Source organism: Panthera tigris, chromosome B3 (genome assembly GCF_018350195.1).
Source record: "Panthera tigris isolate Pti1 chromosome B3, P.tigris_Pti1_mat1.1, whole genome shotgun sequence".
In the NCBI taxonomy this organism is placed as follows: Eukaryota; Metazoa; Chordata; class Mammalia; order Carnivora; family Felidae; genus Panthera; species Panthera tigris.
In genome coordinates, this window is record NC_056665.1 from 29,145,696 (window position 1) to 29,157,486 (window position 11,791).

The window sequence follows — 11,791 nt, forward strand, 5'->3', positions numbered from 1 at the left end:
CTGTGTGTTACTAGCCAGGATGTCATGGCATCTGTGCTGACCCTCCTGAGACTAGGAGGTGTCTGAACAAGGCACCCAGGCCTCCCATAGAGATGCCAAACATGTATCCCTGGGAGCAGCTGCAAATGCCCCACCCATCTATACCTGGAGCCCACCCCTGCTCTCCTTTATCTGTTCTGTGACACCCCTACCTCCAACCTCTCTAGACGCACACCTGCCCTGTACCTGCCCCAGTCTATGCCATGCACAGTCCACTCCCCCACAGGCCACTTCTGCCACTTCACTGCCAACCTCCAGAGCCATCAGTAGCAAAGCCAACACCGCTGAAGCAGAGGGCAGAAGCTGGGGGGCCAGCAAGTGGCATGTGTGATTCATAGCCTCCAGTGGGCCAGTGAGACAGGGCATCCCCCAGCTGATTTCTCTTTGATCAGGAGCTGTGTCCAGGGAGGGATTTCCATGACATTAGAAATTATGGCCGGACAAGCTAGGGATGCCCTGGGCTACTCTGGAGATGTAGAAAGGGCAGCCTTTGTTGCTAACGATGACCTTCAGGCCAGTGAGGGCTCCGAAGCTCACTGTGTCACAACAGCACACAGACTTTCCAAGGATTAACCTGCAGAAATGAGCGAGAAGTGACAGGAGCCTGTGGAGGGGGCCTTGCTCACTGCGGGAGGGTGGCCCTGAGGGGTGGGAGTGCTGAGTGGTTCCTACAGTCTCAACAGTTGCCAGCAGGTCAGAGCCAGACTAACGCCGACCAGCTTCTGTTTAGACTTGCTCTGGCACAAATCATTTTTAAAACCCAGGCTGCAAAGTTCCAGACTTTGGGGCCTGCCAAGTTCACGGTGCCCCTGTGTAGTCGTTAATACTTCCCTCCCAAATTTATTAGTCTTGAAACTTGCCCATAATTTATGAATTACAGCTACTGGTGGGAGTGCCACAGTTTCACTGTATATCACAGGAAACCTCTGTGTCCCTGTATGCTGCCCCAGCACTCAGAGAAACCCCCACAGAGGTGCACCAGGCCAGGCGGCCCCCCAGAGGGCCTTCCCTCTGCCAAGCAGCTGGCACCAGGGTGTACCCTTAGGAGAGCAGAGACCTATGTGCTATGGAGACAAGTCGGGGTTTCTGCCACTGCTGGCCTCCTCACATGTGTTCCTAGTGGAGTCACTGAGGACCCAGGGAAGCCCCAGAGCTGTAGGGCCTCACACAAAATAGTGAGACAGTTGGCAGGGCAGAGGGCTAGGGCTAGGGGTTTGTATCTCAGCTCAGCCTTGAACAAGTTACTTTACCTCTCTGATCGGGACTGGGTCCATGGCCTGGTGACTTGGTTGGTCATACAGGGGCTCGAACTTGGTTCAGTGCTCTGCTGTGGTCTACTTGAAATCCTTAATGCTTTTTTTTTTTTTAACAGATGTGTAATTGGCATATAGCTTATTAGTTTTGGGTATACTATGTAACAATTAGATATTTGTATATATTGCAAAATGATCATAATAAATCTAGTTAACATCTGTAACCATACATATTTATAAAATTAAAAAAAATTTTTAAGTTTATTTATTTTGAGAGAGAGAATAAGCAGGGGAGGAGCAAAGAGAGAGGGAGAGAGAGAATCCCAAGCAGGCTCCATGCAGTCAGCACAGAGCCTGATGTGAGTCTCGATCTCAGGAACCATAAGATCGTGACCTGAGCCGAAACCAAGAATCAGACGTTTAACCGACTGAACCCCCCCAGACCCCCCAGTTACAAATATTCTTTTTAATGTGATGAGAACTTCTAAGATTTACTTGCTTAACAACTTTCAAATATGCAGTACATTATTAGTAACTATTGTCACCATGCAATACAGCATATCCCCATAACTTATTTATTTTATAATAAAATTTGTACCCTTTGACCCCACTCACCCATTTCACCAACCCCCACCTCTAACAACTACCAATTTGTTCTTTGTATCTGTGAGCTCAGAGTTTTCTTATTTTTGTTTTGTTTTTAGATTACACATAATTGAGATCATATAGTATTTGTCTTTCTCTCCCTGACTTATTTCACTTAGCATAATGCCTTCAAGGGACATCCATGTTGCAAATGGCGCAATTTCTTTCTTTTTTATAGCTGAAATACTCCAGTGTGTGTGTATCTGTGTGTGTCTGTGTGTGTGTGTATCTGTGTGTGTGTATGTACACATGCCACATCTTTATTCATCCACCATTGGACACTTATGTTGTTTCCATGTATTAGCTATTATAAATAATGCTGTGATGAATGTGAGGGTGCATCTTTTCAAGTTAGTGTTTTCGTTTACTTTGGGTAAATACCCAGGAGTGGAATTCTATGGTAGTTGTATTTTTGATTTTTGAGAAACCTCCATACTACTTTCCACAGTGGCTATAAAATGTACATTCCCACCAAAACTCTGCAAGTGTTCACTTTTCTTGACATCTTGCCAAAATTACCTCTTGTCTTTTTGCTAATAGCCATTCTAACAAGTATGAGGTGGTATCTCATTGTGGTTTGTAGTCCTCTGATGACGAGTGATGTGGAGCATCTTCTCATGTGTCTGTTGGCCATCTATATATGTTCTTTGGAAAAATGTCTATTCAGATCCTCTGCCCAGCTTTTAACTGGTTTGGTTCTTTCCACTGTTGAGTTGTAGGAGTTCTTTATATGTGGTAGATATTATTAGCCCCTTATCACATATGATCTGGCTTTTTGAACAAGGGACCCCATAATCCTGCTCGTCCTGTCTCTGAGCCCCAGTTTTTCCAGAATGAGGATAGTAGCAGAAGCACATCTTCTCTGCGAAGGATTGGGCTTTTGGTCACAGGCACAGCTCTAGTGCATGGTACACAGCAGGTGCCCAGTGAATGTCCGTGCCTCCTTCTATGAGGGCTGCCTAGTCAGGGACCAGGAGCCCCAAACCAGGAATCAGGGCTTCCCTATGGACTTTGGGCCCGTGTCTGCACAGGATGTATGGATGTGGGGTCCTGGGACCCTGCCCCACAGCACCCGCTCTCACCCCTTCCAGGAGGCCCAGCTGACTCAACCTCAGCCTTTCTCTCAACCTCAGCCTTGCCAGGCAAGTTGGGGCTCCACCCCAGGGGCAAACACACATAATGAGCGTTGCCATGGCCAGCACTCGAAGGGCTTTGGGAGGATTAGCCCGGATGCATTTTCAGAATGTTTACACCCCAGGAAGAAAGGTGCCAGGTGGCCAAGAGCAGCTGCTGTAGCTGCCTCAGAAGCCTCAAGACTTTGGGGTTGGTAGGGAACGCCATGGGCCAGGGGTTCAGAAAGGTGAGGGACATCCCAGGGCTAGACTTGACATTCATTACCTCAGTAAATCTTACAGCTCCCCAGCAGGTTGGTGTTTCTCATCCCCATTTCACCTGTGAGGAAGCTGAGGCTCAGAGTGCCTAGGGATTTGCCTGAGACCACAAGGTGGCTGTTTTGTCCTGGAGCCTTTGTTTGTGCCCACCCTTCTTTCCAGCCCCTCCAGGGGCAGCCAGCTCAGTCCTCCCATGGGGTGGTTCCTCCATGGCCCTAGGGCCCCTTGGGGCCAAATCAAAACAAACTCTGGGGCAGGAGATTATTCTTAGGTGGAAGGTGGGCAGCCCCTCGTGTAGAGGATGAATGGTGGCCTGTTCCTGGCCACAAGCATCTGTGTCTACCTCCTCTCCTTTTCCCCAAGTTCCCAGTTACCCAACAGTCTCTAGTCTCCAGGCAGGGATCAGGGACAAGGAGAGAGGCTGTGTGCTGAACAGTGAGAGAGAATCCCAGAGGGGGAGGTCCTGGGAGGTCCTGCAGGCCCCCAGACACAGTCATCTGTCCAGTCAACACTATTTATTGCTGGCATATGGCAAGCCTCATGCTAAGTGCTAGAGAGATGCTGAAGAAAATGTGGCCCCTGTGTGGGTCAGGACGGAACCCCAGCCCAAGTGGTCAGTTCTGGAGAAGAAGGCCTGCTTAAAGCAGAGAGCAGGCATGAACAGTGTCAGCATTGCTAGAGGAGTCCAGCAGGCCTCGCTTTCAGATCTGTATCTTTTTTTTTTTTTTAATGTTTTTTTTATTTATTTTTGAGACAGAGAGAGACAGAGCATGAATGGGGGAGGGTCAGAACGAGAGGGAGACACAGAATCTGAAGCAGGCTCCAGGCTCTGAGCTGTCAGCCCAGAGCCTGACGCGGGGCTCGAACTCACGGACTGCGAGATCGTGACCTGAGCCGAAGTCGGACGCTTAACCGACTGAGCCACCCAGGCGCCCCTCAGATCTGTATCTTAAAGCTCATTCTGAGGCCCCTGTGTGGGAATAGAGGGAGCAAATGCAGACTGGACAAACCTCCAGTGGCCACCTGGGCCCTAGGTTTTGTCAGGCATATTCATGCAGCTAGCCATCCCATTCATTAAACCCAAGACATGACAAGAGTCCAAAGGGGAAAGCACGACATCTGACCTATGGCTAGACCACAGGACCATAACAGAGGGCATCAGGGGTCCCTCGAATAGTCACAGACTTGGTAGGAATCGGGTGAGGAAAGAGAAAGCACTGAGAAGTAGCCAGTCTCCCAGCCTGGGTGGGCAAAGAAACCATTCACCAAGATGGAGGTGGAGGGAGAAACTGAGTTCTATTTGGGACATGTTGAGTCAGAAGTAGCTAGAGGTCATTCAGACGAAGTTGGCCAGTTGCCAGATCAGTCATAAGTTCAAGAGAGACATCAGGGCTACAGTTCACCTAGCCTAGATTGTTTTTTCCAATGGCTTGGATGAAGATGTGGCAACCTCAAACAGTCAACACTGAGATAGGAGAAAGATCTAATACCTTGGACTGAACCAACATTAAGAGTGCTCTGGGGTGCCTGCGTGGCTTAGTTGATTAAGTCAACTCCAACTCTTGGTTTCAGATCAGGTCATGATCTCACAGTTCATGGGTTCGAGCCCCACATCAGGCTCCATGCTGACAGCGTGGAGCCTGCTTGGGATTCTCTCTCTCTCCCTTTCTTTCTGTCCCTTCCCTGCTCTCGCTCGCTCTCGCTCTCTCTCTCCCCCCTCTCTTTCTGCCCCTCCCCCACTCTCTCTCTCAAAATAAATAAGTAAACTTAAAAAAAAAAAAAAAAGAGTCCTCCTCAGCAGGCTGCACCTCTGTACTGACATTTGCCTGGGATGAGAAACAGGAATCTTCCATGGAGGTTACACAGCCAAGTGTGGTAAGGGCTTGGCCTGGCCCCAGTTACTGCAGAGAAGCCCTGGGTGTCTCGTGAGTCAGTGGAGTAGGGCGGTTGCTGCACCCACTTGGAAGATGTCAGCCTGCATTAGGGGAGTAATCCCGCCAGATTTTAGGAAGGACCAGTCTATTAAGTAATCCTGGCCTTGCAGGGCAGTGGCCAGGATTAAAGGATCTCGGTGTGTGTGGTGCCAAACCCCAAGGTGTGGAGCTATGAAGGCACAGTGAATGCTCCCTCCCTTCCCCTCCTCCACCTGTTTTGGTCACATCTGTAACCCCTAGTGAAGCCTTCAGAGTGGAAAGGCTGGAAAACTGGGGAGGGGTAGAAAATGGACAGTGGTTTCCCAGAGGAGACTTCTCAGGAGGGCCTTTTAAGTGTTTAAGTGTTGGATGGTCTGTCACCATCACATAGACAGTGAGGAGCAGTGGGCTTAGCCTTGGTACCTGTGAAAGACAGGACCAGGGTCTGCAAGGCTTGATTAAATGGAGATTGGCTGTTTGACCAAGGAATGGACATCCTGGTAAGGCCCCGCCTGTGCTCCTCAGAGGCCAGGACTCCTGGCCTCAGTACCCAGCACAGGGTCCAGCACACTGTGATCCTACTGAGCACAAATGAACAAGAAGCTGTCCACAGCTGACTGTTAGAGCTCCTTAACAAAGAGGTAGGCCCTCCCTTCCCCAGGTGTGCAGGCCATGGAGGGGAGAGCCCCCCATCAGGAGGTAGTGAGGTGATAGCCCAGATGCCTCTGGTCCCTTCCCACACTGCTCTCTCACCTCTGGGTGCTTTAGAGCTGGCAGAGGTTTTGGAAGCCATCTAGCCCAGCAACATCACAATCTGCAAGGGCCTCACCCGCCCCTGGTGGTACAGATGAAGAAACTGAGGACCAGAGAGGGGATGTGACCTCAGGCTCCTGTGGCAGTGGCATGCCCCAGGACAAGACCCAGGATCTGGGTTTTGGGTTTGTTTGTTACAATTTGTTTATACAATGTTACATTAGTTTCAAGCGTACAACAGTGATTTAACAAGTTTATTATGCTGTGCTCACCACAAGTGTGGCTACCATCTGTCACCATACAGTGCTATTACGATACCATTGACAACATCTCCCATGCTCTACCTTTCATTCCTGGGACTTACTCCATAACCAGAAGCCTGTATCTCCCACTCCTCTTCAACCATTTTGCCTATCTCCCCACCACCTCCCATCTGGCAGCCATCAGTCAGTCTCCATATGTACAGGTCTGTTTTCCACTGTTTATTTATTCTTTGTTTTCTAGATTCCACATGTAAGTGAAATTATATGGTATTTGTCTTTCTCTGACTTATTTAGCATAAGGCCTCTAGTTCTGTCCGTGTTGCCTTAAATGGCATGATCTCATCCTTTTTTATGACTCAGTAATATTTCTCTCTGTGTGTACACCACATCTTCTTCATTTGTTCTTTTATCAGTGGACACTTAGGGTACTTCCACATCTTGGCTTTTGCAAATAATGCTGTAGTAAACATAGGGATGCATATATCTTTTCAAATTTGTGTCTTCATTTTCTCTGGGTAAATACCCACTGGTAGAATTCCATGGTCTTTCTATTTTTAACTCTTTGAGGAACCTCCATATTGTTTCCCACAGTGGCTGTACCAGTTTGCATTCCCACCAACAGTGCAAGAGAGGGTTCCTCTTTCTCCATATCCTTGCCAACACCTCTTATTTCTTGTGTTGTTGATTTTAGCCATTCTGACAGGTATGAGGTGACAGCTCATTGTAATTTTGATTTGCGTTTCCCTGATGGGGAGTGATGTTGAGCATCTTTTCATGTGTCTGTTGGCCAGCTATATTTCTTCTTTGAAAAAAATGTCTGTTCAGGTCCACTGCCCATTTTTTAATTAGTTTGTTTTTTTTTACTGCTGAGTTGTAGGAGTTCTTTATATATTTTGGATTTTAGCCCTTTATCGAATATGATTTGCAGATAACTTCTCTCATTCAGTAAGAAAGTGGTCCAGTTTCATTCTGCATGTAGCTGTCCATGTAATTTTCTAGGGTCTGGGTTTTTCTTCATCACCCCAGGCCAACTTCTGTGTGTAACTCCCTTAGGATGAATTTTCACAGGTCTGCAGATATTTTAGCCGAGTTCATAGTTCTGCCCATGTCACAAGGCCCCTGCAGCCATGGTGCAAAGGAAGGGACCAGAACCTCCTGTCTGGCCCAATAGGCCTGGGGGACCCCCTCCTGTCACTGCTTGCCGGAAGCAGCCACACCAGCCACCACCTACTTCCCAGGGTGACCTGCAGGGCTAGACAGCATTTACAACATAAATTATAAAGAGCCATGGAGAATTGTATTGCTGTCTGATTCTGAGGGAGCATTGCTGGCTGATCCTGGAACAGGGCCTAGAGCGAGAGACTCCCTCGGGCCCCTCCCTCAGCTGAGGCATTAATGCAAAACACACCTCTCACCACAGGCATTTAAAGATCAAAAGAGGCCAAAAAAGCTTCTAAGAGCCAGGTCTGCCTGTGCTCACAGACTTCCAGCGTCAGGACAGATTGGCCTTTGCAGTGATTTCAGGTGTGTCCAGGAAGGCAGCCGTAGAAAGCATCTGGTCCACTCATCTGTAGACCACGGCTCCTAGGAGAAGCACCTAGGGGTGTGGACTCCCTCAGACGTCCATAGGAGAGGAAGAACTAGACTTCTGTGTGTTGAAGGCCTTCGTGTGCCTGACCCCACTGGAGAAATTCGACATTCGTTAGCTTGCTTAATCTCCTTAACAGATAAGGGAACAGAGGCTCAGAGAGGACCATTTAGCTAAAATGTGGTAGGTCAAGGTTTGAAATCAGGTCTGATTCTGATAGGTCCTTGTAGGACCCTAGGACCCAGGGGAGACCACGGTTGCTAATGGAGCATACCTTGAGCTCAGCTGACAAGTTACCAAACTGAGTCAAAGATCATCTTGTTACTCTCCAAACCATGCCAGGTCCCTCCTGATTATCATTTGACTCTGATCCCTCCCTTCTGTCCCATCAGGCACCACTTCCCTCCCCAGGACCTGTCAGCCTCACCTGGGCATCGTCTCTGGTCTCCTTGCCTAAATCCTGGCACCTTCTGAACCACTCACCCCACAACCTTGGGAGTGAGTCACACCTGACCGCATTCAAACTTTCATGTGGTTCTTCACTGCCCTCATAACAAGGCCAAGCTCCTTGGGATGGCTTTTGGGGTCTCCAGTCATCTGCTTGTCCTCCCATTCTCAGGCCACTCTGAATTTCTCACCTTTCCTCTCTCCCATTCCCTCTTCATTCCTATCAGGATGATGAACCACCATTTCTTTGAGATTCTGATCCCATGTCATCTCCTTTGATCTGAACAGCTTTATACCCTGTCATGCTTAATTCATGCAGTAACTATTTACTGAGCACTCACCCCGTACTAGGTAGTGGGGAAGCGCAGCCCCTGTTCCATCCCTGTACTCCATGGGAGACTAGGTACTCAGATGGGTGAGCCAAGGGGATGTCATCAGTGATCAGCCTCTGCAGCTGTCTGTGTGTGGCCACTTGCAGGGCTTTGAGACTTTTGTACTGAGGATGGCATTTCCGGTCACCCTGAGAACCTCAGGTAGACTCAGAGACTTAGGCCATCCAGGCAGGGAAAACCCTGAGGAACTGTTTCCACACCCCTCATCTCAGAGATGGGGAAACTGAAGACAGAGAAGGAAAGGGCCCTGCCTGTGCCATACGTCAAGCCAGATGCTTCATGAAGACCTGGGTCCCTGATACCCAGGCCAGCCCAGCCTTGGCGCAGAGCCCCACTGAGGATTGGAAAGCAGCAGAGAGCCTCTGGGAGACAACGCCTCCTCTCATGGTGATGGGTAGGGGCTTTAGTACTGGGGGAGGGACATGAACTGGCCACAGCCTGGCGAGCCACCACACTCACCTTTCTCTGTCCTCTGCATAGATGCCGCAGTGAAAGATGACATGAACAGCTACATCAGTCAGTACTACAATGGGCCCAGCAGTGGTGAGTCTGTGTCCAGGGCTGGCGTGCCCATCTCCTGTTGCCTGTGAACCGTAACTGCAGGCAGAGTTCAAAGACCTGGAGCTTTAACTCCCAGCCAAGTCCAGCACCCAGCTATGGATGTCAAGGGTGGAGTACTCCGTGATTACCAGTGAGGGCTGCATGTGGGACCCTCATATGAAAGGGGGGCTGGAGGTTAGAAATCTGAGTGACCTCAGTGCCTCTCAACCTGAGACCCTTTCAGCATGATCATGATGGGGGTGAGGTAGTTGGGTTTGAGGAGCAACAGGTGTGGGGCATGTCCTTGCTCCAGTTACATTTCATTCTTGCACTTGAAAGAAGTTTCAGGGGAGCCTAGTGGTTTCCACTTACGGGAAAGGTTGAATTTTAAAATAATACGCAGGCCTATTGCTTCTCAGCCTTTTGGCTAAGATCAAGTGTAAAATAATACGCAGGCCTTCAGTGTCTTGTTTCTCCTTAGCCAGTGTCTTAAACCTTATAGTTTGTATTTCACAGCCTTCAAATCCTTATATATTCCTTTGTAAGACTAGAATGTTACATTGTGTGACATGTATAATGCATTGGATTTTTTTCTTCTCTATAATTTAGCCCCCTCAAGATCTCTTTTCTCCCTCTCTTTTTCAAAGCTTCATCCAATCTGCTGATTTCAAACACCATCATCTCTAGCTCAGACCTCTCACCCAGTGCACTCACCCCACAACTTGCCCTCACTGTGCCTGCCCACTGTAACTTGGCCCCTGGATACTTTTCACTTAAAGACCTTCTGAAGTGTCCTCTGTCCTCCCCCTGCAATGCATCCTTCAGGGATGAATCAATCTTCTGAAGACACAGCTCTGATCATGTCACTCTCAGACTGGCCCCATTTAAAACTTTGAATGACTCCCCCTGACCATGAAACCCAAATTCCTTGTCCTGGCACCTCATGCCTTCTGAGTTAGGATGTTGGCATTAATAACCCCAGCAGCACTGTGGTTTAACTAAATCAACAAAGGTCCATGGCAGATCATCCAGGTACTCTGCTCCCAGGTTGTCATCTTTCCTTCAGCACCCAGTGGGCAGAACAGCTACCATCTATTCTAGAACATTGCTGACTGCCAGGCAGAGCAACAGCCATTTACCGTTTATATAGATGCCACAGATCAGTTCTCACAGATAATTGACCAGTGCATGTCCCATGTCCACACGAGTTCACCAAGACGAGGGCAGGGCATAATCCTCCCTCAGGGCAGGCCAGCAAACATTGGGAAATTGGACCACAGACCAACCCCCCCTACCCCCCCAGCAGAGCCCAGGCACACTCACTGTCCACCATTCAGGTCAGAGCCACCCACATCAGGGCCTGCAGAGGTGTGGCATAGGGAGAAGTGTTACCAGCATCCCCTCCTTTCTTGCAGACAGTGGTGTTCCAGAGCCAGCTGTGTGTGTAGTCACCACAGCTGCCATCGATGTCCACCAGCCCAACATCTCCTCTGACCTCTTCTCAGTCGATGTGCCCCTGAAGCTCAGCAGCAATGGCACCCGTGCAAGTGCCACCTCCGAGAGCGCCTCCCGCTCTGCTCACAGCTCCGTCACCCGGGCCCAGAGCAACAGCAGCCAGACACTGGGCTCTTCCACAGACTGTAGTACCGCCCGTGAGGAGCCGTCCTCAGAGCCCAGCCCCTCTCCTCAGCCACTGCCTCTACCACCCCAGCAGCAGATGGCAGAGGCCACGGTCCAGGACCTGCTGTCCTCCCTATCAGAGGACCCCTGCCCATCCCAGAGGGCCTTGGACCCAGCCCCTGTCACCTGGCCCAGCCCAGCGGGCTCGGCCCAAACCAGCCCCGAGCTGGAGCACAGGGTAAGTCTTTTCAACCAGAAGAATCAGGAGGGCTTCACTGTCTTTCAGATCAAGCCTGTCATCCACTTCCAGCCTGCTGCACCCATGCTGGAGGAGAAATTCAGATCTTTGGAATCCAAAGAGCAAAAGTTGCACAGGGTCCCTGAAGCCTAGAACCTCCAGGTGGGCTGCGTGGGAGGAGGAGGGAGAGCTATCTGGATGCTCTCCTAGAGCCCCAGAGGCAACCAGGGGCATCACTCAAGGCCTGGGAGCCCACCTGGCCTCCCTCAGGGTGCTGCCTGCCTCCAGGGAGGTGTCACCAGGCCAGGAGGCCACATGCCTCAGACCTCAAAGCCCAGAGCTGGCGCCTCCTCTGGCCCTGCTCAGGGGAGGGTGGTGCTCATGGTTGGGGTCTTTTTAAACCATTTTTATAAAAACCAGCCTGTGGCCCAGCTTCAGCAGGGTAGAGCGCAGGGGCAGCCCAGCCTCTTCCGTTGCCTTTGTTCCTGGCGCCCACCCCGGACCCTTGGGAACAGCACTGTGAGCAGGGGCTATCTAGCCCCACCCCCAAGCCGTCTTTTCTGGGAATCCTGGGTGGAGCCGACACAATCATACAAAGACCACCATCTGAGCCTATTTCATTCATCCTCATTCTCTCATTCGGCATGAGCATTTCTGAGTCTTTTCCAGACAAGTCTAGTTTTCACCTTCATAGGACATAATGAGATGA

General features: G+C 50.0%; 1 protein-coding gene across 2 annotated transcripts in view; it reads left to right on the forward strand.

The window, feature by feature from the left end:
* Positions 1-11,791, forward strand: part of TMEM266 (transmembrane protein 266) — a 124,827-nt gene extending 113,036 nt beyond the window's left edge. For both annotated transcript variants that reach the window (XM_042988317.1, XM_042988316.1), the window contains exons 10-11: positions 9,165-9,227; positions 10,640-11,791. In XM_042988317.1, the coding sequence (XP_042844251.1) occupies positions 9,165-9,227; positions 10,640-11,235 (659 nt within the window). In that variant the 3' untranslated portion in view covers positions 11,236-11,791. The remainder of the gene's footprint in view (positions 1-9,164; positions 9,228-10,639) is intronic.